Raw genomic sequence first — 27,442 nt, forward strand, 5'->3', positions numbered from 1 at the left:
TATCGGGCACTCGTCTTATCAACCGTTAATTAATATGCGTTACCTGTCTCAAGTAATAATATGCCGTGACGCGGAAGCAATATAAAGCGTCTGGTTGTAAAAGTTGTTCGGATTGTAATTTATTTGGAGAAAATCGGTCAACAAATGAAAAGGTTATGCTGTTGTTGAAATAATAAAATAGAGAAATCATGAAAAATGGACTTAACAGGCATGTACGATTAAATTGTCATAGCACTTGCATCGGTTGCACTCGGAAAATAAGACCTGTATGATTGACAAGAGGAGACATATCGTTTACTGATGGTATACGTGGTTAAGAGGTCGAACCTGGTCGAATTTTTCTATGGCGAGTTAAAGAAATTTCTTTTTTATCGAGATTCAAAATAGTGTAATCATATTTTATGCCAGAAAGAAGAAATTATTATTTTTTAGAAAAGTGTTGAAACTTTCTGTCGTAACACGAAGTTTAAGAAAATAAAGAGAAAAAAAGGAATACATTATAAACTTATTAAACGCCGTTTGGTGAAGAAAACGTATGTAGTGGACACACTGAATACATTAAATAATTGGGAAATAGCACAATCATGTCTCTGAATTTGTTTCTTCTATATACCTTTCCGCTTACCATTTTTGTGCTTGTTTTGCTATTAAATAGATGGTGGTATAATCTAACTGTCGATTTCATTTTTGAAGTAAACAATATATAGATTAAGCGTTATAATGGCTATGATAAAATGAAAATATAGGAGTTTTGTCCTGTGTCATTCGTGGTTTTTTCCTCTTCCTTCTTACAATTGTGTTAGAGGTGTGATTCGTACTATAAATACAGCTAAATATCCCTTCCGGCGCGGGACGTTTGCGCTTTTACATAGGACGTTTGTGCTTTTTTAAATGGACATTTGCGCTTTTTATATAGGACATTTGCGCTTTTACAATATTTACTTCTCATGACTTCCCTCCTATTTTATCCGAGCTTTGGACCTGGCAGAGTTAAAAAAAAAGTCGTTTTTTTTTATTATGGGTAAAAGTCATTACGTAGCACATTCGTGTGTTTTAAAGTCTCCCGATTCACAATTTATTAGATATCGATCGACGGCAATTGCCAATGAAGGCTAATTAACACCAAGCGTGACATGTATATAATAAGAGGGTGATAAAATTTCGGCATATATCATCTGCTTTTGATGTGGGTCCAGTACTTTATCTATGGCTATTATATCTATGTGCATACTAACCCGAATAATCCAGTCGTTATATTCCGCTGCTCTACGATTAAACTGGACCCCTGTTGTGTTCACTTATCGCTACACTGACGGTGCGAAGCTATAGATGGAACGGCGGACCAGTTTACTCTACGATGGCTACATTAACATTATTCGATTCTAACCCGTCAGCGTCATCACAACTCGGCCGATTCCGTACCTTCATCTAAGGAGAGTAGCGGATTCACCCGAGGATTGCCGATTGCCGTCAGCGTGTGAACTTCGTACAGGTCAGGAAATAGGACATCATATTGACAAATGCTGACACTGTTGTCTCAGTATAAACATCTGAACATATATGTAAAATATTTGTATAGGTAATTGTCTGACCAATGCAATTTTAGTCTTTCTTTACTTTAGGGTCCCTGAAATTTTTGAAGTCTTTTAGGGTTGGAACTTGGGGTTATGAATAAGGGTTTGTTTTTTTTTGTTAATCAAGTTTAGATACAATGTCAACACTCTAAGACATAAGCCCGGATTTACTAATATATTTCTACAAATTTATCTCAGCATGTTATCAGAAATCAGTTAGATATAAATTATATGGACACACTTTCTTAGTGGTTCACTAATTATAACCAGATGTTGACCACAAAATGATAAGCTATAAATTTATATTTCTCTGTGTCTTTCCTCCCGGCTTCATTGTATTTCTGAACAATAAATATGAAAACAAAAATTAATTTTTTTATCTTAAGAAAAAATATATTATTAATAATAATAGTATGCTCGTTTAGTTCATTGCGATATTATGGACAACTTTCCCTGCATTTGTATGAAATAAATGTGTTCCTTAACTTTAGTTTTTTTATTCCTTGTATTTCTTATACTTAAAAAAAATATACAATAAAAAATGAATAAAATTAATGGTACATTTATTCTAAATAAACTTTTTATTAGTGTTTTATTAATCTAAAAAACTTCTTACAATGCATTGAATTATTTCAAACTGATGTGAATTCAGGAAAAACAAAAAAATTACCATAAACGATTAGCCTAACCCTGACAAATGATCTGGTCTATGCCATAGATATTGGCTAAAAAAACTTTTTTAGTCCTCCCCCTTTTATTTAAATCTGGTATTTTTTTAGAGCTCTATCAATTGCAATTAATTTCACGTTTTTTTCTATACTATATGAAAATAAATATGCCCGAATTAAATTGTATTTGCTACTTACTTTCAATTCCAAGTTAACTATACACAGCGAGAAATTAATAGAAAAATTTTTAACACACACAGATTTTGAAAAAAGGGGAGGGATTTAAAAACTTCTTGTCCTTTAGTACTATGATCTATACATGATGGTGCCATATTCCAAAATTAACAATGATTTCCAAAATTCAAGTATAACAAGAGGCTGTCAGAGTGAAGGCAACTCTGACGGCAAACCAGATTTCCTGCAGAGGTCGAACACAGAACAGCCGAGCAAGTATGGACACAACATTTAAGCTTAAAACAGCTTTTAATTTGGATTGTGATTGAATATTTGACACAGCATAGGTTTGTGACACAAAATCAATGTGGTCAAAAGAACTGATTTTTATAATAAAAAAATCAATTTGATTACCAGAAAACGAAAAATATTAAGTACACCTCCAAATGACAATCCCCCTTTTTTCTCCAAAACAATACAATGTGTTAATCAATGTGTTCTCTTCTTTTCCATCATACCCATTATTGTTTGACAACATCAAATTATGTCATCCTTTTTTAAAAGTGTGTAATATTTGCTACTGTGCAAAACCATTAACATATTACATACTATAAATTGCAATAGAAACTTAATCCCTTTAAAATATTATCATAAATAATAATATAATTACTGTAATAGTTTTCTTTTTTTATTTCAATTCTGATGTCCAACTTTCACATGATCAAACTTTATTGTTCTATTTCTTTATCAATATTCACTAGAAATCATTTATACACATTTATAACTGTACTTTAAAATAAATGCTGAAAATAATATATATTAAGTAATGTGATATGTATGTGACCAGTTATTTAGGGGATAAAGATCAACAAACCCAGCATGATACATGGTCTGGGGTAATTGGCATTGGCATGATGTCTGATAAGACCACAGCTACAAAGTAGCTGGAAATTCGGGCTTATGTCTTAGAGTGTCAATGTAATATAGAGCAGGTTGGGTTTTCCCCCAATGTGACCTACCGAATTAGACTTATTACCAGGTTTTTACTAACAATTGAGCTACAAGATGGGTGCCACATGTGGAGCAGAATCTGCTTACCCTTCCGAAGCACCTGAGATCACCCCCAGTTATTTGGTGGGGTTCGTGTTGCTCAGTCTTTAGTTTTCTATGTTGTGTTTTGTGTACTGTTGTTTGGTCTTTTTCTTTTTTTAGCCATGGTGTTGTCAGTTTATTTTCTACTCATGAGTTTGAATGACCCTTTGGTATCTTTTGCCTCTCTTTTGGGGACAACCCGTCAATGTAATGACTGTCCCTTTTATGAGGGGTAAATTTCAAGTGATAATTTTAGAAGTACAACAGGGCACATATTTATATTATTTGCAGAACTTTTTCCAATATGTCTATCTGATATTATATTGACAAAACATGTCCATGAATTTTGAAATATTCATGGACTTCAATCTTCTTAAATAAGAGGACCCCTCTTTTAGAAAAGTTGAATTTTACCACTTTTAAGTTAATAACATTAAAATTTGTAAGGGTTCAGTGGAACCCAGTGTCTCCCCTACTTTTGCTCTTGTCTATGTTTTCAGTGTGATAGGGGAATGCACATAAATAGATTTACAGTTAATGAAATAAAACGTTTGAAATGTATGAAAAAAGTTATGCTTGTAGAAAATGAATACAGTATGCAATCAAATCTATAGATTGTCTGGAAGACAAAAGTCGCAGGCTCAACAAAAATGGGGAAAAAATTATTAAAAATTTTCCTCTAGATACTATCTTTTGATTGTAAGAAGCTTCTGTCCAAGTTTGGTAAAAATCCAGGATGGTTTATGAATCTAATAAATGTTTTAAAAACTTTAACTGCAGACTGTATGTAATGTTAACTGGAAGAAAAACTAAGTCCATTTATAAGTAAAATACGGAAAAACAGGAAATAAATTTTTACAAAATTTCCTTCTAGATACTAGCTTTTGATAAAAAACAAGCTTCTGTTCAAGTTTGGTACAAATGCAGGATAGTTTAAGAAAGTTATTAAAATTTTTAAAACTTTAACCACAGTGCATGTGAATGTAATGTTAACTGGCAGAAAAACCAAGTCAATTTATAACATGTATAAGTAAAATAAATGTTTTAAAAACTTTAACTGCAGACTGTATGTAATGTTAACTGGAAGAAAAACTAAGTCCATTTATAAGTAAAATACGGAAAAACAGGAAATAAATTTTTACAAAATTTACTTCTAGATACTAGCTTTTGATAAAAAACAAGCTTCTGTTCAAGTTTGGTACAAATGCAGGATAGTTTTAGAAAGTTATTAAAATTTTTAAAACTTTAACCACAGTGCATGTGAATGTAATGTTAACTGGCAGAAAAACCAAGTCAATTTATAACATGTATAAGTAAAATACGGATAAACAGGATTTTTTTTTACAAAATTTAATTCTGGATACTATCTTATGATCATAAACAAGCTTCTGTCCAAGTTTGGTAGAAATCCAGGATAGTTTAAGAAAGTTATTAAAATTTAAAAAATTTTAACCACAGAGTGAATGTAATGTTAACTGGCAGAAAAACTAAGTCCATTTATAAATAAAATACGGATAAACAGGATTTTTTTTTACAAAATTTAATTCTGGATACTATCTTATGATCATAAACAAGTTTCTGTCCAAGTTTGGTAGAAATCCAGCCAAAGACGGAATGTAGGATCGCTATGTCTCGCTTTTGCGACAAAAGTTGCAGGCTTGACAAAAAGGCTAACTTTTTCCTTTTTCTTTTCTACAACAGCTAAATTACCCTTTGTCTGAGGGACACTGTCCCTCATTTAAGGGATATCTCTCTTTTAGGGGGTTGTTCCCTACCTGTAGAACATTTGTTGAAAAATAAGTCACAGAGCTTTATATAAAATTTAAAACCCTCATTTTTAGTTTTATATTTTCTTCTTCTGTTTTGAAAATATCATATATTCAAGCAGTTGATATGTTTTGTTTTTTGATTTTTTGTATCAGGATTTATATATCAACCTTGTAGTTTAAATAGTATATAATATTGTACATTTGTAAATTCTTATACATGTTGTGTAGATTACTAAAATTAAGAGACACAAAAATCAAACCAAACTTGTTTTACCCTAAGAAGCTTTAATTTCACATCATTTAAACAAAATGTTAGAGATATAAAAGATACAATGTGCTTCATCAAACAAGATTTCAAAGCCTCTTGTGGTGTCCAATTTGAATTTTTACTGTATTTTTTTAAACATCAAGGACTGGTGCAGAGGAAGAGTTAATACCCCACATATACTATTATTCACAGTAAAATAAATCTTACATGTATATGAAAAATGTAGCTATTTTGTATGTTTTTTTCCTATCTGTTTAAATTTTATTTGTAATTTTCAGACAGTTAACAGTAATGAGCTCTGAATCTAGAACTGGCCCTGATTACACCAAGAAACCATTTATTGATAGATTCTTTGATTCTGCAGCTAATGGTAATATTGAAGAACTCACACATCTACTGAAAGGTAAGCAAGTAATTTTCATTAATCAAAATAGTCAGGTCAGTGAGAAAGGATAATGTAGAAATGTTTTTGAATGATTAAGGTTAAGTTTTAAGAGAGAAATGTGTTCTGTATACATTACTGTGAAAGTACTTTTATTCGTGGGTATCAATTTTCGTGGTTTGAGCAAAAGTTACATGTTCGTGGGTTTTTATACGACCATTTTCCTGACTTAGTACAGGACATTCTAAGAAAAAAATGGTGGGTTGAACCTGGTTTTGTGGCATGCCAAACCTCCCGCTTTTATGGCAACAACAAACACAACAACAAAACGACAACATTTCATGACGGGACCACAATACAAATAAATGGGAGAACATATAGGACAAAGAAACACACGAATAATAGCTAACAAAAGGTACTAGGCTAAAAATTCAATATGCCAGACGTGCGTCTCGTCCACACAAGACCAACCAGTGACACTCAGATGAAAAAAGTTTGAAAGCCAAAACAAGTACAAAGCTGAAGAGCACCGAGGACCAAAAAGGGGCCAAAAATAAGCATTTTTCTAGTTTCCAGACAATAACTTGTGTTCAAGTGTATGGATCTCTCTGAAATTGTACTGCAAGGTACCATACCACAGAGGGAAGGCTGGGATTGATTATGGGGGTAATTGCCTCAAAATTTTAGGAATTAGGGGCAAAAAAGGGTAAAAAAACAAGCATTTTTCTAGTTTCAGGACAATAACTTGTGTGTAAGTGTATGGATCTTTATGAAATTGTACTACAAGGTTCCTTATCACAAAGGGAAAGCTGGGTTTGGGTTTGTGGGTAATTGCCCTAAACGTTTAGGAATTTGGGGCCAAAAGGGTCCAAAAAACAAGCATTTTTCTAGTTTCCAGACAATAACTTGTGTTCAAGTGTATGGATCTCTCTGAAATTGTACTGCAAGGTACTGTACTGCAAGGTACAATACCACAAAGGGAAGGCTGGGATTGAGTTTGGGGGTGATGAATCATAAGGGGGTTCAAAAAATTTGGGGGGGGGATTTTTTTTTCCTTTTTTTCCTTTTTTTTCTTTAAATTTTTCCATTTTAAATTGGTTATTTCTGATTTATATATAAAAGCAAATAATAATGATATGGTTTGAATAGGTAAATTAAATTTTTTTAAGTTCTTGGACTACATTCATTCTGTGTCAGAAACCTATGCTGTGTCAAATATTTAATCACAATCCAAATTCAGAGCTGTATCAAGCTTGAATGTTGTGTCCATATTTGCCCCAACTGTTCAGGGTTCGACCTCTGTGGTCGTATCAAGCTGCGCCCAGTGGAGCATTTTATTAAATTTGTGGATTTTAGTTTTCTGAAGAAAATCATTTTGAAAATAATCGAGTGATGAATTTGAAGCCATCACAAACAAATTTTTTCGAAAAAAATTCACATGTTGTTTTATAAAGATTTGTGGGAGATTGCAAAATAAGGTACTCATTTTTACTTACTCGTTCGTCTTTCATTACTGACAACATTCATCAAATTTTTAATAAAATAATTGCTTTCGGAAATAAGCTGATTCGTCTATGCCTAAAAATTGTCTCGATTGAAGGAAATTGCAAAGAAAACATTTCAAGTGTTTCACACGTGTAATCAGAAGCGATGACACTAATCAGTGTATGTAATGTGCGAATCCTAAAATGTCATTTTTACTGTATCCGTGATGAATTTCTGATGTAGAATGATAAATAAACAGACGACAAATTCAAGATTTTTAAATAAAATAAGAAATAATATATAATGTGTACTGTTTTTATAGATTCATGATATAGGTATGAGATGCGGACGGGTTTTCATCGCACCTACAGCCATCCAGGTGCAAAAATGATACACAAATAGATAAATATTAAGAATAGTTCACGAACAGAGTGTGCAAGAGATTTAAAAGTAGCAGTTAAGTTTCATTTGCAGAAAAATGTACCTCTTAACATAATTATTAATGTTGTTTAACTTAAAACAGGTTTTGTTATTCAGCTTGTTGATATTGAATCAAATTCCACTATGCTGATTTTGTTATGCGATTCATGTTTACTGTCGAATAATCATTATTCGACAGTAAACATGAATCGCATAACAAAAACATATACAATAGAAATGAATCACCCTACAGTGAAAATGAAAGTCTATTATCCTTATTATAATGATACTAGACTTTCATTTTCACTGTAGGGCGATTCATTTCTATTGTATATGCGATGCATTTTCACAGAAGGGAATAAATTAATTTTCATTATATAAAGTCTTAATTCAGCCGACTCTCTAACAAAATTCATGAAGTCAGAAGGATTGATTATATATGCATACTAAGTGAGTGAAAGTCTGAGGTAATATATCAATAAATTCCTTAAACATGGTATTTATTGCTAATATAGTCAATTCTTTTTTCTCAAGTAATTTGCCCTGATCTATATGTAGGATAAAATTTATTCTTTCCTATGACACGTCATCATATATCTTGGACAGTTAAGCCAATCCACGTCACCGGAAAAGCAAAGTTTCTGTTTCGGTCTAAATCTACATCGCATATTAATAAATTAAACGTCATTAGAGCTTATTTCCTAATGCTTGTAGTTAAGAGTGTGGTTGGCCTTGATTGTGTAAATGTTGCCTAAGCATTGTAATTAAGATTGAGCAAACATTTATACAAACAAAGCAAGCAAGTCAACCAAACCTTTAAACTACACGTGTTAGGAAAATAGCTCTAATGGATGCATTTGAGATAACAAAGAGCATTCACAAAACAATCTTCATTTCACAATTGATTGAGTGGAAACATTTCATCTTGCACAAACAATTGACGCTTACAATCTTGCACAGTAACGAAAGTTTGAGCAACAGTCGAGTCACCTTAAATATGCTTGAATTTCTTATAAGTCTGTGTTACAAATAAGCTAATACGCAATTGTGAGAATACAAAGAAATATTGAAAACAGTTTATTGTTACATGTTTAAATGGTTCTATACCACGGGGTATAACCGCCGTACAGTTGATTCCAGATGTTAATTGCTACATCGCAAAGCAATGTTGGTAGATATACCGTTCTTATATTTACACCAAAGACTAATTGACTAACTGTTCAGTTAAGTTCAATGTTTATGAAAACAAAGTTTACTGCTCCTGGCTGCATTGTTTATCATTTATATTACATGAACACCATGTGACTATTTTAAATAGACAGGTCTGTGAATTACTTGTAAACATCGCGAAACAAACACTATGTGTAACTCAAACTTGATTAAACTACAAATAGAGCATACATGTAGTTGGTTGGCACTTTCACATAATGCGACTGTGTATTTTGTGCTTTGTTGTTGTTAAAATACATAATACGAATGAGAAATCCGTTGTTTTAATTTTATTTGAAGACATTTACTTGAAAAACTGACCTTAGAATTTTGACACTGTACGATTCATTCTCTTTGTAGTTTGTTTTCTTTCTTTAGTACCGTTCGTTGTACATTCTTGTACTGTTAGTTGTGCAAAAGCCTATCAATACGGTAGAAATATGTTTGACACGGCGTGACATATGTTCAAAGCTTTTTTAAGCGAGTTATAAAACTTTTCAAAGAAAATTTGTCGTAGAGAAACGTTATATTCATGGATGTTCTGCTCCAGTAAATTTTCAGATCCATAACAAGCTAATAGCAAACTCACCAACAATATTTGAATATTCATGATATGAACTTGGTTATACCCGTGTATATTCAAGTAAGCATCTACGACTAGCTTGCATTTCAAATTGTAAATATCATCAATATTAAAGTCATTTAAAAACTATTTTCAGTTGTTGTATGTCGAATGATCATTTAAAAACGACAATGAAAATTCATCGCACTTCCAAAAATTCCACATCAGAAATGATTGTACTTACAGTGATAATTCATCGCATCTATAGTTAAAATGAATCTCATTCAGTAATCAGTATTATGGATTCTGCTGCTTAAATAACACTTTTTTGGACTTTAATCCTGTTAATATACATTAAAAAGTTATATTCTAATGAAATTCTGTTAAAACATACATTCAAATCTATTAATTTGTATTTTCAAAAAGTAAACAAACACAGTTTTTCCCATCATATCCTTTATTCTACAATAGACATACTCGCATACAACAGTGAAAATGAACTAACTGGATTCACACTTTATATACACTGCTAATATTATAACCAAGATCAAATGATCACCAGATTAACGATCATCAAAGGTGTTAATTGGGCCATAAACATGTCACTTAAAAGAAAACAGTTACATAACAAATGCTATAAATATACTTTGATTTGTAGAATAATTTCTTGTGAAATAAAAAAAAAACAAGCTCAATATGATTTTTTCGTAGGATAATTATGAGGAGATAAAATGAACACTTCATCATCGCACATCAGTGGCGGATCCAGGGGGGGTTCTCTAGATTATATGCCTGTATCCATGTAGTCAGACCTACATGGATATCTTTGCATGTCTTGATTTGGACAATAGTTGTTATATTTCTTTGGACACTTAAATTCTTGGGTAAAGCCATCCTCGAAAACCACAAAAATTGGTACCACACGAATAAAAGTACTTTTACAGTAATAGAATAGCTTAGAGACCATATCAATACATTTATAAGCAGATGAATTATAATTTTGTTTGAAATATATTTATAGTTTATTACATACATTTATCACATACATTTGTATTTTCTTGTGCTATAAACCTTGTTTTTTCATTGTGATATGGCATAAATTCAACACACTTATCAAACCAGCTTGCTGATGCTCGGGTAGGGCTAGGATCTTCAGTTATAAATATGAGTCTCTGTATGATACCAGGGCCGATATGGGAAATACCAATTTAAAATCTGTGATTTATATAAACATAAGGATTTGTATTGTGAGATGCAAATCTTTAGTTATAATAGACAAATTTTTCTATATTGGCCCTGGTATCATCCCTTGACTATTAATTCTGGGGGTATTGCCTCAGGATGATACTAATCGGGTTATAAAATTTATAAAAATAGAATTAGAATGATAACCTTGTTTTTGACTTGCTGATACTGGCATAAAGAGGACAGCATTTATCAGACCACCAGGCTTATATGAGGACTGACATCTGCATCCTATGCAAGTTGAATTGGAGGACCTTATCAGCTGTCACATGCAAAATCCATATTAACCCTCTTTTGATTTATAGAGTCATTTACGCTTTTGCTGAGAGTAGAAGATATCGGACTTGATAACAGATATATCAATTGTTTTATCAGCAAAAACTGTCCTGTACAGCATGATTATATTTGACTGTCAAACGTATTGGTTGATTGTTGGTGTATAATGCCACCTTCAGCACTCTTGGCTATATAATGGGGGCCACTTTTTATTGGTATCAATGAAGATAGGAGTCGAAAGCACCTGCCACGAGTGGTGTTTGAGTGCACAACCTCAGTGTTGACAGGCTAGTGGTAGTTGTAAATAAACTACTTAGACCTCTTGGCCTACCAAGGCTCACTGATATATTCATGGTTTCAAGAATTATATGGTCATAAATAAAGTGACCTTACTTACCTATGTACTTGTACGTTGTTTTATTTAATGCCATTTTGTCCCAGGTAAGAGTTGTCTTATTGATTGAGTTAAGCCATTTCAATTGATATTTTATAGTGTGTCTTTTTATGTTGTAATGTTAAACTACTGTCTCAGCTTAGGGAGAAGGTTTGCGCCTGTTAAAACATTTAAATGTGCTGCATTTTTATGCACCTGTCCAAAGTCGGGAGTCTATTGTTCAGTGGTTGTCGTTTGTTGGTGTGGTTCATGGGTGTTTCTCATTTCTCGTTTTTTATATAGATTAGACCCTTTGTTTTCCTGTTTGAATTGTTTTACACTAGTCATTTTGGGGCCCTTTATAGCTTGCTGTTCTGTGTGAGCCAAGGCTCCATGTTGAAGGCCGTACTTTGACCTATAATTGTTAACTTTTTATACATTGTGACTTGGATGGAGAGTTGTCTCATTTGCACTCATACCACATCTTCTAATTTATATTAGCATTAACGTCAATCATAGATAACATGATAACCTGTGATTAACCTTGTGCAGTCTAGAGCAATGTTTGATTATTATTGAGTATGAAATGTGTGGTTTATTTTAAATAATGACTTGTGTGTATGAAAATGGCAAAGGTAAATGTGCAAACTATATATATATATAAATGTACAATTATCATGTTAACAACTTTTAAATAGATTGTAAACGTAAATGTCATTTTCCAAAAATTCATCTATTTTTAAAACAAATGGAAGTCTTTTGATTTCAATCTGGATTTTAGTCATGTTTGCATTAAAGCTTATTGTAATAACTTGAAGTGATGATATAGTATGAATAACACCTCCACCCAATGTAGATATAAAATATGTGTCTCTTATCATTGAGAAAACATTATCTCTGTATATTTGTTTTTTGTTTATTTTTGTCTGTTTTTGTATTTGTATTTTGTAAAAATCAGCTGGTATCATTCCTGTATTGGAATTTACACCAATAAAATTATTTGATTTGATTTGATTTAAAGGTTGTTAAATATTCATTTTCTCTTTTGCAATGGTGTGCACTTTTTAGATACATGATTGTATTTCAATTATAATCTTCATTCATGTTTGCACAGAAATTCAAAATTGTGTAGTATGAAATTTATTTATATAGAAGGATTTATTAATATATAGCAGAACCTTTTTTCATTGCAAAATGTTTTATTTACCACAGCTGTATTGCACAGAAGTTATATAAACATTGTTTAGATGCAGAAATGTAACTACCACACTGAACCATGTAAATTGATAATGCACAATTGTTATTATATAGATTTATTTTTGTTTTAATTACAGCTACAGTAATAGTAGACCAGAGAAATGACAATGGATGGACTGGATTAATGCTAGCTTCAAGATATGGTCATACCAATAGCATCAAAATATTTTTGGAAAAGGGGTTTGATGAACTTATTTTTTGCAGTTAAATGATCAATGAACAGTAGAAGTAAATTTTACATCCAAAGCAATATAAGTGTTAACCTTTTTGCAAGTGTTCAATTTTGTTTATGAATAAATTGAGATATTGAATAAACAGCATTGACACAGCAAGCTAACACCATAACAAAAACAACAAAAGCTTATCTTGATTGAGATTAATAAGAAATTTTAAAATAAGTTAGAACCAGTAGTTGTTTAAAACAAAATTTGTCAAGTGAAACAGGTCAAATTCAGATGACTTTAATTAAGATTAGCTTGACATAGTTGCAAATACAATATAGTACACGTTTACATATTTATATGTTTACATTTTTGAGGATTTATTTAATGTGTAAAATATGTTGGACCATAGAAGTATTATATTGACAGGAACTCCAACGAAAAATTAGCACATTCCCATCCCACTGATTTCTTTAAGAAATAAAAGGTTCCGACTCAGTTTGTCAAGTACGTGATAACTCCTTTGTGGGGTATCTGTGATGCCGCCTTCGCCTGTTCTTTTAACTTTAGCTGGTCTTATCACGTGATTTGGTATCGATTGTCTTATCTACCTACCAATGTAAATAAACACGGAAACTCCCGTGGTTATTTGTGAATCGCCACATGAATAACAACACCTGTTTCCGTTCAATAAATGAAGAACAAAGCTGAAAAGATCGAAAAAATCGGTCCATAGTTAACAGAATGACATAAGAAAATTAACTGCATTCGGAAAGAGGGCAAGCTTATTTTTAGTTTTGTTGAGTATGTTTTAATCATTGGAACTTGGAAATCGGGAAATATCCGATTAGGAAAATTACATGATTCTGAAGTAGAGTGTTTGCAAAAAATAATGTGATGCGCGTGTAGTGTGCCGGATAACTCAAATTTTAAGTTAAAGATTGTAAACTTTTATCGAGTGTAACACAAATATTTATGGTTTTCTCTATCGTAAAATATCGTAAAATGTTATTAACTTATTTATCAAATATGTTTTAAAGACTAAAAGAGGTTAATAATTACACGCATGTGATGACCTCTACATAGCAATATCAGGTTACGAGACATGCAGATGAATTGTTACACCTTTTATAATAATTCCAAAGTTGTAAACAACCTTAAACATTCAACCTAGTCCGAGATTACTCTGACGTCTGACAGATTTATTTTTACGGATGGCTTTAAATATTTGTGGATGCATTTAAAGAACGATCACCATGATGGGCCCTAAGCAGTTTATTTTTTTTTTATCATGGAAACCAAATTAGAATTTATTTATGTGTTTAAAAGCTTAACAGTTCTGAAACATCTTACACCGTGTGCTAAGCAATTTATGATTTTGTTTCTTGTTTAATTGCATGAAATATTTGCCATTGGACTTTCAGTAAACAATAAATCAAAATATTTGATATTTTTTCGGATCAAAGCTCTTTAACCCCGTCCCCCCCCCCCCCCCCCCCCCGGCCAACTTTTGGATTAAATTTTTGTTGGAAATTCTTTCATTAAACACTTCAGTAAAATATTTGTCAAAGTTAGCAGTAAAACGCGATAATAATTACTGATAAAAACTTTTCCGTTTACTTTACATGAGAATTTTATGATTTTCAAGCCTAACTTGTATATAACAGTTACGCGTGTTTAGCCAACGGCACTCTCATGAATAAATCTTACTATTTTAAAATTGATTGTAACTTAAACTGAAATGTTTATGGCTTGTGAGTATTTTTATTCTTCAGTTTTTTTTTTTTTTTTGTCTTTTTAATCGGTGAAAACAGTCGCGGGGATTTCGTTTCGTTTCTTTTCTTTTTATTTGTTTTTAAGCAGCAAAACCCGTAAAAACTGACATTATATTTGTCATTCACATGGTCGGTAAATGTCATTTCCTTGACAATTAAGTACACATCCGGTTATTTCGGTATGTTCCGAAATTACGATCATTCACGAGGTTCCAAAAATTTTATCGGAACCCATGCATCCATAAGACAGTCGAGTTAATTAACAGATACTTAACGATTTTGCGGCATCGCACTATAAACGTTTGAAGTCCGCTTGTTGGAGTTCCTGTCAATATAATACTTCCATGGTTGGACCTTCTCAGTATAGATGTGAGACTATCTAAAATGACTTTCTAAAAGGTCAGGAAACCGGGTACAATTAAATCTATGCTATTGTCAGCTATCTTTTTTTTAAATATGGTTGTTATCACTTAAACATCAGAAACAGGCAGATGATTTTGCATTGTCTTATGAAAATTTGTATTTCCCCGTCATACCCACTTTTTACACATAAATCTGTACATGGCCTTCTCCAAAAAATCATTATGAAAATCATAATTTTAGTTAAAATGTGAATTGATTTAACCTACTTCTTATTAAATATTGTATTGCATACAACAACAAAGGCAATAATGTTGAAGTTTTCCTCGTTTCTAAACCTTAATAGATAACTTCAAATATTGTTGAAGCAACTTCCAAATAAACAATAAATAAGGAATTAATTTGGCATTATAGTATTTATTTCATCACTAAAAACTATTACAAGTCGGTGTTGTCAGATAAAAGCATGAGATTTCTTCTTTATGATTCTTGAAAATTGTTATAGATAGTACAAGAGCATGGCATGATATTGTGACAAGGGAGATAATTCAAATAATAATTATTTCATTAGAACAACTCATTACATTTTAATGGAATTGTTTATATAGCTTTTGCTGTGCTACAGAAATAAAATTAAAATTAAGCTAAGACGTAAAGCTTGAAAAGCTGCTCTAAGAAGAATTTTTTTTTCAGCTGTGACGTCAATCTTGTGAACAAAACAGGACAAACTGCATTAGAAATAGCTCAATTCTGGGACCAATCAGAAGCAACTACTTTAATCATGGACCATGTCAAGCATGATAACCCAGATAAACAATTACGGAATTTCTTTTCCTATAACCCATTACGGAGATGTGCGGAAAAGAGGAAAGACACAAATTGGTTAGAAAATAAAATGAGAGAAGATTCTACAAAATATATAGCTTTTTGTGAACTGCAACCTTTTGTTTTGTCTCTTCCTGATAATAAATGGAAATACCAAATTATTAGATTCTGTTACAGTGATATTCAGTCATGTATAAATGACAAGAATTTGGTTGTTTTTCTTGGAATAAATAAAAATGGTGATGAAACTGAGGAACAAGCAGTATTTGCTATAGATGTGCCTGATGAAAAGAAGTTAAAGACAATAAATCCAGATGGTACTTTATTACAACCTTTTCCGGGTTCAATGATGCTAGAACCATCTGAGGCAGGCATTTTAGCTGAGGGTCGTACAATGTTGGACTGGTTGGACCGATACAAATTTTGTGCAACTTGTAGTAGTTCTACAAGTGTTACAGAAGGTGGTCATAAAAGGGTGTGTGATAATAAAGAATGCAAGACAAATAAAGGTATGTTGTTGAAAAACTGCTGTTGTGATGTTGTTTTACTGTTGGATTACTTTTTTATAGATGTATAGATGTAAAACATTATTAATTTATTGGATGCACTACATTTTTTGTGAACCCCAGAGATCTTGAATTCTTTTTTCACCTATTGGTCCTTGAAGAAAATCTGCTGGTCCTCACTATTATTTCTATTGCAAAATACCAAGATTGTGTCAGTCCTTTGAAAATTTTGGTGGTCAAAACCCTTGGACCACCACTTTTCAAGAACTGTGGAACCCATGGTCAATGACAGAAATAGAAGAAATCAGTATCCCTAAATCTCACAGTATTTAGTTAAAGCTGTTGGCATCCCAATCTAGGAATGAAATACAGGGTTGGCAAAGTATTACACGAGCGCGGGTTTTCCAAGGCTGGGCAATACTATAAACGGGCAATACTGGGTAATATGATTTTTCAAGCTTATTTTTACACATAATAGTAAAGACTTGTTGTAGTTTAATAGCATTATAGCTAAATATATACATTTTATACAGATAGCCATTGAGAGTCATTCCTGAAGATTGAAAATTGAAAATACCTTGTTAATTTCCAAGCTTTGTTTCAATATTAAATCCAAGTTGAAAAATGCATTTTATTGCAGTGTTTAAGTGAATTGTAAATTTTAATTGTTATACGATCATATTGCTAAATAAACACCCTAAGGGGACAGGCCATGAACACTTATAGAGGTGTCAGACCACCAATTACTCCCTCCAATTTAGAACGTATGTGAAAGTAGGCCTACTCGGACAAAAAATAGTGCATTTGATGTCATTGTTTACTTAAACTACCCAACAAATTGGCAGAAATGAAACTTTTGGTGAAAGAGAAATATATTAAGACCATTTTGAGCCAAAATTTACTTGTCTATGAGTTTGCATTCAACATTGAGGATTAATGCACTCTATAGTATACTAATTTAAGATTTCCAGAAAACCAGCGGTTATTTCTAGTGGTACCTCTATTCGGGAGGCCTCTTCTTTCTTATATGATTTTAAAGGTATGTTGGAAATTGGCATGTAGAAAGCTGATACATGTACAATTCAGGATATACCTGGTTTCTATGAAGTTAAACTTAAGGTAAAATATTTAGAAAGCTGTGAAAATTGCAAATTTTGGTTGAACAGATTGGGACTTTTAATTGGTGGTCTGACACCTATAGAAGGCTGATTATTGTAATATAAACAAATCTGTATTATTATCTGAATAATTACTAATTAATTAGTGATGTACATAAACATATGCTCAAACTTAGTAAACGTTTTTAGTAATGAACAAAAAATGTTTAAAAGTAATTTTCCTTACATAGATTTGTAAATTCTTAATATAAGTTATATTTATTTAAAAAAAAAATGAATTCTTCGACTTTAGTGTATTGTATTTGTGATTAATCACTGAATCCTCTTTAAAATTCAGGCCAGTATTTCATATTACCCAGTATTACCCGGTAAAACCCAGTATTTCCCACTGGCCTGGGCTGAGCAATACTCATAAAACCTGGGTTTTTGCCAACCCTGATGAAATATTCATAGATGTATAACTATGTACAGAGCAGTTAATTGTATTTTTTTTTTTCTAATATGAAAATGAAACACAGGGTTTACTCTTGGCAATTTTAATATATAGCAAAGATGAATTTTTTGTTCTCATCCAATCTCTATACTGCATTACATGTACCTGTTTCATAACAGCTTATTAGCATTTTATACATTTACCTGAGTTTAATTTTCATGTCATGTATGTATATGGATCAATGGACTACAGTACATGTTTGCTGCTCTGTAGACACTGTAGTTACATTGCAACTGGGATTAGAAATTGTGTTGAGAAATGGCTTGTATTATTAGCTCACCTGGCCCAAAGGGCCAAGTGAGCTTTTCTCATCACTTGGCGTCTGTCGTCCGTTAACTTTTACAAAAATCTTCTCCTCTGAAACCACTGGGCCAAATTTAACCAAACTTGGCCACAATCATCATTGGGGTATCTAGTTTAAAAAATGTGTCCGGTGACCCGGCCAACCAACCAAGATTTCCACAATGGCTAAAAATAGAACATAGGGGTAAAATGTAGATTTTGGCTTATATCTCTGAAACCAAAGCATTGAGAGCAAATCTGACATGGGATAATATTGTTTATCAGGTCTTTTCAGATGAATGGGACAACTTGTTATGTTGTTGCTGCCCCTGAATTGGTAATTTTAAGGAAATTTTGCCGTTTTTGGTTATTATCTTGAATATTATTATAGATAGAGATAAACTGTAAACAGCAATAATGTTCAGCAAAGTAAGATCTACAAATAAGTCATATGACCAAAATTGTCAGTCGACCCCTTTAGGAGTTATTGCCCTTTATAGTCAATTTTTAACAATTTTTCGTAAATTTTTATAATCTTTTACAAAAATCATCTTCTCTGAAACTACTGAGACAAATTTAACCATACTTGGCCATAATCATTATTAGGGTATCTAGTTTAAAAAATTTGTCCGATGACCCCGCCTTCCAACCATAATGGTTAAAAATAGAACATAGGGGTAAAATGCAGTTTTTGGTTTATATCTCTGAAACTAAAGCATTTAGAGCAAATCTGACAGGTGGCAAAAATGTTCATCAGATTTAGATTTATCTGCCCTGAAATTTTCAAATAAATCTGACAACCCGTTGTTGGGTTGCTGCCCCTGAGTTAGTAATTTTACAGAAATTTTGCAGTTTTTTGTTATTATCTTAGATATCATTATAATATCTAATATCTAATACTATTAATTATGATTTTAACCTTATTTTACATGATTTCCAAAGCATCAGTAAATACAGGTGAGCAACACAGGCTCTTGAGAGCCTCTAGTTTACATCATTGTTTTACAAAGAAAGCACTAATAAATTGCCTTTCAGATTTTTCTGACAAGGTATGAAGTTCCCTCTTAATAATACAAATGTTCATTTCAAAAGCAGTTGATACATCAAACTAATTTTGGAAATTAATAACACACCCTTTCTCTTATTTGAAGGAGTTCACAACACCTGTTATCCAAGAACTGATCCTTCAGTGATAATGTTGGTTATCTCCCCTGATGGAAAGAAATGTCTGCTTGGAAGGGGTAAACGTTTTCCCCCAAAGATGTTCTCATGTTTAGCAGGATTTATGGAACCCGGTTAGTTGAAATATGCTATGATTGAGAATTTATTATATCTGTACAGCTTAAAATTATTGTATATTCTTGTGACCAATAACTCAATAAATCATTATATTAAGGATTACAAATGAGTCAAGTTTTGTGATTGGATAACAACACCGACATGTCAGTATATATTCAGGAAACTGCCGAGGTATATATATGACGTTTTTTACCCCAATTGGAACCTCAAAAACAACATCATAACAACTTACTAGTGACATAGTCTTAAGCTATACAGAACACTTAAAGAACGTCAGAGGCTCACAGAGGGAAAATAATGATATATTTACGTCAATAATACGTTTTTAATTTAAAATCACACGATTTACACATCAAATACTTGAATAATGTCTTAAAGTGTTATTACAAATTATTGCATACACGATAGAATTATTTCCACAGCAAATTGCAAAATCCCTTACGTATGCGGAAAATATAAAGGGCCTATACTGCATGGTGAATGTTTAACAAATACCTGGTACTGGAAAGAAACATTAAGGCAGGGGTAATCCGTAATATATGTGTAATTCAGGTGTCAGAAAGGGTATATAATGTGACATTCCAGGCTTAGGGTTTATATCCCCTTTGCCTTCGACTCAGGGAATATAAACTCTAAACCGGGAATGTCACATTATATACCCTGTCTGAGACCTGAATAACATATAATGTAAAAACATTTGTTCATTTTAATTTAAAAATACATTTGAGTTGATATATTAGATTATTGTTCATGTTCATGTACATATTGAACATTGTTATAACTTCTGTCATTTTTAGAATGCAATGCAATAGAAAGACATATCCTATAGTTTTTTGGGAAGAATATGTATATGTGAAACTCAATATTCCCATTTAATACACCTTACACAGAAAACTTACAATGAGCTATGTATTTTGAATGCTTAAAAACAAAAATAGACACTTTTAAAGAAATTAAGGTAAAAAAGAAATTCTTTTTGAAAAAAATCCTTGACAGTATAAAATATATTCTTATCTCACTGTGGACCTTTTTCAATAGTAAAAACTTATTTCCACATACATATCTGTATGTTTTATTAGGAGAGACAATAGAAGACACTTGTAGACGTGAGGTTCAGGAAGAGTCAGGAATTGAAGTTGGGCGTGTTGATTACCATTCTAGTCAGCCATGGCCATTCCCAGCTTCCTTGATGCTTGGTTGTTTGGCATATGCCAAAACAGAACACCTAAAGGTATATTACTGTAACAGCAAATTGTCACAAATTATCAAGAATATATGATAAGAATTAAATGAATAGCTAGGTTTTATGTCAGTCTGACAGTGAAGCAAAATATAGCTGTCGGTAGCTTTTCAATTGTCTAAAATTTGATCCCTATTCAGATGGATGTTAGTTTAAAATTTTTGTAAATATATATATGGCAACCTATGCAGAAATTTTGAACAAACTTACACCATGAATGAAGATAACCGATATTTAAACATAATTAACTACACAAATCTGTTTGTTTACAGAAACCTGAAATGAAGACATTTGTTTTCTCTATATTACTAGTAAATTTTTATTTTTTTTACATCTTGGTAGTACTCATCATAATAATTTTCTGACACATTTTGCTTAAGGCATTTATATTAAATGCATTCAATGAAAATTGCTAAAACAGTCCAAATTTCTTTTTTTTCATTGACATTTTGACAGGAACAATAGCTTTGCCTAGCAAGATGTGGTTAAAAATTTTGTTTGGTGTAAAATGAAAATATATTTTAACACTTTATTGATTTGGTGCATTCAAAGCACTTTACTGAATTTACCTTCATCCCGAATGCTCAAATAAAAAAAATTGAAACCCAGGAATGTTTAAATACTTGATGAGCTATATTAAAGGTATATTGTAAAGTTCTTATTGTCCAAATATTATTCATTGCATAACTTTGAAAACATGAATAAAAGAGACAGGTATACATACTATACGCCAATGAGTCAGCAACCCAACAAATAAAAAAATCTAAAGACATCATTTTGGCTTCAATAAATGCTGAAGACAAGTTTCTTCAGAAAATTGTCTTGAAATGCCAAGAATCTAGAGAAGTAGTAAATAAATTAAACAGAGATTATCAAAGATGTTCCATCAAAATATAAATAAACAATGGACACAAAAAACCCATTCTGACTAAAAACAATGAAAAGAACTGTCAAATTGACAGCAAACTGGGTTTTCTGTATTTTGATGGCACTGTCAGGTTTGTTTGACCTGTGCCTTTATTATATTCAAATCTATCAAGGTCCAGGAACAGCAAGAGTGAAAAATCAATAATTTGAAAGTGACCTCCATTTTCTCATCAGTAACAACATCTTAAAATTTGAAAAGCTGAAGGTTCGTAAGTTATTGCACACAAACGACAAAAAGTGTTGTTTTCCAATATATCAAGAATTCCTGAATGGTACAAGTGAAAATTGTCAATATCAAATTTAACCTCAATTTTGTCATCAGAAACAACATAGTAAAATTTGAAAAGTATAGGTTGAACAGTTCATAAATTATAGTACAGAAACTGTTGGCAGCGGTCCACACTTCATCAAATTAATAACTGGATTTTTGCTTCAGAAAACCCAGTTATTAACCACTTAAAATGTTCCTGACATATGACAGTCAATCATCTCCTTTTCAACCATTAAAGAAATAACAAAAGATATGTAAAAGATTCTAAAATAACTGATTAATCAGTTTGTCAGTAAGAAGACATATGATCATGACATGTTTGCACCAAAGTGCAAAATCAATTTATATTCTTTTTTAAATATAATTTTTTCAGAGTTATAAAATGACTGCATCTTAAGGAGTGAAATATTTTATGTTAACAAGTTGAATGACTTATTGATTTGTGGAAGAAGGTGGTGTAGATAGAATAGATGAGTGGAACAAGTGTTTATTTTAAATGATGTAGTGATGTAAGAATGTGTGTGGGACAGGTATAATTATTGATTCAGCCTTCATACTGTATTTGTAAATTTCTATAGAAACTCAAAATCATTACTATGTGTAATAATTTTATTTGTTTGCTGATCTTAAATATCATTTTCTAATCAATATGATTGGAATTTCAAATACTTGTCTTCTGTTAACTCTTTTTGGAAATATTTTCATTTTAAAAAACAATTGATAAGGGTTTCAAGTAGTATACAATTTTGTGGTATTATAATCATTTTTCGCCTTGTTTAGGTTGATGAAGATGAACTAGAAGATGCTAGATGGTTTAGACGTCCAGAACTTGTTCAAATGTTGACTAGACAGCACCCTGAAGGACTTTTTGTTCCACCAGAACAAGCTATAGCACATCAAATTATCAAATCTTGGGTTAGAAAGACTACTAATTCTAATTTATAAATAGGTAAAAAATCAGGGATTCAATATTGCAATTTTATTCAAATAGTTTTCCAAATGTAATATGTAAATAGTTTTCCATATTTACAAGTAAGCAAAAACGAAGTTTCATAGAAAATTTTGAAAAATGATTTATTAGTATTTGATTTATAAATGTTAACTTGCCAACTTTTATTTTTTTATTAAATGAATATCATAATCAGTATTTTAAATTGGTTCAGGTAGTCAAAATGGTAGTACAGAGTATGGAGGAATTTGATAAACATTTATATGTGTATTGATACTAACCAGTCATATATTGTACATCGAATTGGAATTTAGTTCAGATTTGAAAAACAAAAAAATTTATCATTTAATTTTATAATCACTATTTTGTCTAGTTCAGCATATCATTTTAGTACAAATTATGTCTAAACTTTATTTAACATCAACATGTTATACTTGAAAAATTACTTACCTGAGGTTGAATATCAATATGATTTATTATAAGAACTGGTAGAAAGTAGAAAATTGGACAAAACCAGTAATAAAAAATTCTAAAAAATCATGGAAGACTCATTGTTACCCAATGGTAAAATTTTGCCAATAACTTTCGCTTATTAAAGTATGACTGAAAATCGAAAAATAATGCATTTTATGATTTATCTCTTTTATTTTCTGAAGTATTACTGAATTAGTTCTATCAAAATAGGTGGACAGTTGTATAGGAAACACATAAAATCGACAAAAAAATGTTTTTAAAATTTGTATTCAAATATCAAATCTCCAACTACAAATGCAAATATTTTTCTTTAAAATTGATATGTTGTTGAATCATGAATTTTGTTTTTTATGATATGAAATAATAGTTAGGTCACCTACTTTGTTTTTACGTTACACAATATTGAAAGTGGTGTTCTAGGTGAAAAAATACAACAAAACGTCAAAATAAGCATGACATCATCATGCAGTAAGCCATAAAAAGTTGATTTTTTATGTTTTTTCACTACCAACTAGGTAATAGATTGGTTGATACATCAAAAATAAAGTTGATGACCTTATCATTATTTTATATCAATGCTTGTGTAATTGAGATTTGATGATTTTAAGACAAATTTGAGAAAGTTTATTGCAAATTTTATGTGCTTTCTATACAAATGTTCACCTGTTTTGAAAGAATTCTTTTAGTAATATTTCAATATATGCATTATTTTTTTGATTTTCAGTTATAGTTCAACGAGCCAAAGCTGTATGCAAAATTTTACCAAAATCTGTATAGCCCATTTACTGTAGCTTAACCATAAATGGTACTGTTATGATTCTCTTAAAGAAAAGGTTGAGCATCCCATTGCTGCCATAGTTACTTAAAAATGGTTAAATGATACAATGTATTAAATTCAGAAATTATTGCGAATTTTAAAGAATGAACAAAAATGTGAGATTAATTTTTTGTCAAAAAGCAAGACTTAGGTATGCTGTTTCTGGTGGCACGGCATCAACAATGTATTAGTTTGTGATTAGGTCAGTTTATGGAGAACCACTAGTGGTAGGTTAATGATATTTGGTATGCAGTTGTATTAGCATTGGCACATCTCATTTCCATGGATATTATTTGGCCCCTCTCCCTCAGTAATGGTCTATTGACTTTGAAACATTTGCTTACTTTACTTGTATTAGTTTGTGGTTAGGTCAGTTTACGAAGAACCACTAGTGGTAGGTCAATGATATTTGGTATGTAGATGCATTAGTATTGGCACATCTCATTTCCATTTTTTCTTGATGTTTGTTAATGTATGATATATACGAACTCTGACTATGAATATCATAATTTTGGGCCAATAATCAAAACAAATGACTATATTTCGTATTTCCCCATTTTCCCCAACTTTATTCGTTCTCTTTACAGATAAACAAAATATAAATAATATGAAACCTGCATGGTTTAGTTTTTGTCCTTGTTTCTTTTACTTAAAATTTGAAAGAACATCCCGTAATCCAATTTTGACATTATTGAGGGACGATAAGACCTTGAAAACGGGATTTCATGTTATTTAATTCGGGACTACGGGTTTTCGTGTCTTTTAATTCGAGATTTCGGGATCGGACCCCCTTCATTATTCCATTGTCGACCTACTGACTATTTCCAGAAATAATCTGAAATCATGGACCTACACGTAAACGGCGAAAACTCCAGTCCAATTTCCCTGTATCCATAAAAAAAAAAACCTAAAAATCAATATTCCTAGAATAACATAAAATAATATACTAGTTATATCCAATTTGCCGTATCCATAACATTAAAAGGTAGCATGTGGCAAAAAGAAAAAAACTAAAAATAATATTCCTAAAATAATATAAAATGACATAGGGGGTACCCCCATACCTCAGTGAATTCAGATGAAAAAGATATGATTATCCGATATTATAAGACTTGTTCTTCTGCTTTTATTAACTCTCCCAGTGACGAGTGTTTGCTTTGAACGTTCTTTTTCTGCCTTGAGACGACTGAAAATTGGGAAAGAGCATGCATGCATGAGTGTAGTCCAAATAATAAAGACATCTTGAAAGGTTATTATATTTTTTCTGGGACGTAGTCCAAATAATTATGACGTTTTGAAAGGCTATTATATTTTTTTTCTAGGACGAAGGCATCCCAGAAGAAAAATATAATAGCCTTTCAAGACGTCATAATTATTTGGACTAGCATGAGTGATGAGAGACTGTGCGGTCTTGCCATGCTCCATGTTCATAGAAATAAGGATGTCAGCATACCAAATATTCTGAAAAGATTTTACGAAACCGGCCATAGAAAAATTGGTAAACTCCAATTTGAATAACAATTGCTACTGAGTCAATGTTTGTTCTGTGTTCTGGCGGCAGACTCAAATTGATATTTGGATGTTTATCCGACATATAAATTTAGACAGCTTGTTTCAACAATGTCAAGCTCTCTGGAAATGCCAGAATGCAGGATTTTACACCATTTATCCCAGACCCCTGCCGAAATTTTTGGCCTCACTATACTCAGCTCTATTTTTTCACTTCTCTCTGCTCGGTGATTAGTTCTGCCTCAGTGAAATAATATGCCTAGTTACGGCCTTGTTAAGAATTATTTTCTGAAGATTTATAGAAGTTAAACGGACTATACTATCGAAATTACTAAAAGGCAAGACATATCTCTGTGTCAACAGTTTATGCAATTTCAGGAAAATCTGCATACAGATATATGTAATGATGTCCCATTTCTTACTTAGAATAGAAAAATTGACAAAAAATCAACAACAACAAAAATTTCTGAAAACTTTTGTGAAGAACCAATTACTACCAAACATTTGTTGAATGAATTAAAAGCATTTCATCAAACCATAGATGTATAAATGCCACACCATTTTTATCATCAATTATCAAATTTTCACATGTAATTTGCAGATATGAAAAAATAATTAGTCTTGAATTCAAGTTGATGGTGTCAATTATTATCACATATAGTTTCTAAGTAAATCAAAAGTTTATATATTCTAATAGTTCTATAATCTATGATTTGAAGTAAAAAGGATGGATATCACTTTTAAACAGTAGAGAAGAAAATATGATAGAACAAGTATTGTATAAGTTTCTTTTCCTTGTGGAAATAATTGAATAAAATTCATAACAAGCTATGTATTGATCAAGAATGGTCTCTGGAACATTTTTCAGATATATGCAAAGGGAGACAATTCAGTCTTATCTGAAATTATGAGTACAAAATATTGACTGTTTGTAAAGAAATTATTTGATGTGATAGTTTACAAAATATGGATATGCTGCTTTTTGTCATCAAGTCAGATTTTTCTGTCTCACACAATCAACTTTGCTTTGATTTTTTAAGACCTTTTTAAAAAGTTCATTTGTACTATAAACCATTAAAAAATTAATATTTGGAATTTCATTACATTAAAATCTGAATGAGTATCTCATTGGCCAAGGGTATTATGAGGCCTTCAATCTTGTTAAAGTCATGCCCTACTGACTATGAAGAATACGCATTGTTCAGTGTAAGTATTTATGACCAGGTAAGTACAAGAAGCACTAAGAAAGCAGATATAAATTCATTGATTTTTGTCGCCTGCCACAAATGTCGCAGTATGCTAGACCTAGGTATTACTATCCAGCGGTAGAGGCCGCGTAAACTATTTGTATAAAGCTTCATATTTTAGAAGGTGTAAGACCTGTATACAGATACCTTATGTGACGAAATTTCTGTCTGTCATATGTCCATTGTCCATGACCTCGTTTTCATGCTTCAGCGACTGCTTGAAAAAAAATTATAGTTTTTCAGTCATGTGAATTTCTCACTTATGAGTAATAGGATAACTATATTTGGTATATGGGTTCCTTGCAACGTCTACATGTCCGCCCGATAGGGTTCACCTGACCTTGACCTCATTTCATTGATCAATGATCAAGGTTAAAGTTAAGTAATTAGGTCCATTTCTCAAATACTATAAGCAATAGCTCAACTATATGTGGT

The 27,442-nt window shown here is 31.6% G+C and overlaps 1 protein-coding gene across 2 annotated transcripts; it reads left to right on the forward strand.

Annotated features, from left to right (window-relative positions):
• The first annotated feature begins 1,428 nt into the window (after nucleotides 1–1,428).
• Nucleotides 1,429–26,587, forward strand: LOC127733139 (NAD-capped RNA hydrolase NUDT12-like). Of its 2 annotated transcripts, none has more exons than XM_052242466.1 (7): nucleotides 1,429–1,579; nucleotides 5,824–5,948; nucleotides 12,832–12,934; nucleotides 15,744–16,384; nucleotides 19,426–19,569; nucleotides 20,653–20,804; nucleotides 22,385–22,531. In XM_052242466.1, the coding sequence occupies exons 1-7, from the start codon at nucleotides 1,521–1,523 to the stop codon at nucleotides 22,406–22,408; spliced, it is 1,248 nt and encodes a 415-aa protein (XP_052098426.1). In that variant the 5' UTR covers nucleotides 1,429–1,520; the 3' UTR covers nucleotides 22,409–22,531. The 2 variants fall into 2 exon arrangements, with proteins under 2 accessions (XP_052098426.1, XP_052098425.1); XM_052242465.1 differs by lacking the exon at nucleotides 22,385–22,531 and adding an exon at nucleotides 22,792–26,587 and having other exon boundaries at nucleotides 1,430–1,579.
• The last annotated feature ends 855 nt before the right edge of the window (nucleotides 26,588–27,442 follow it).

The sequence above is a fragment of the Mytilus californianus genome, unplaced genomic scaffold, assembly GCF_021869535.1.
Source record: "Mytilus californianus isolate M0D057914Y unplaced genomic scaffold, xbMytCali1.0.p SCAF_3, whole genome shotgun sequence".
Classification (NCBI taxonomy): Eukaryota; Metazoa; Mollusca; class Bivalvia; order Mytilida; family Mytilidae; genus Mytilus; species Mytilus californianus.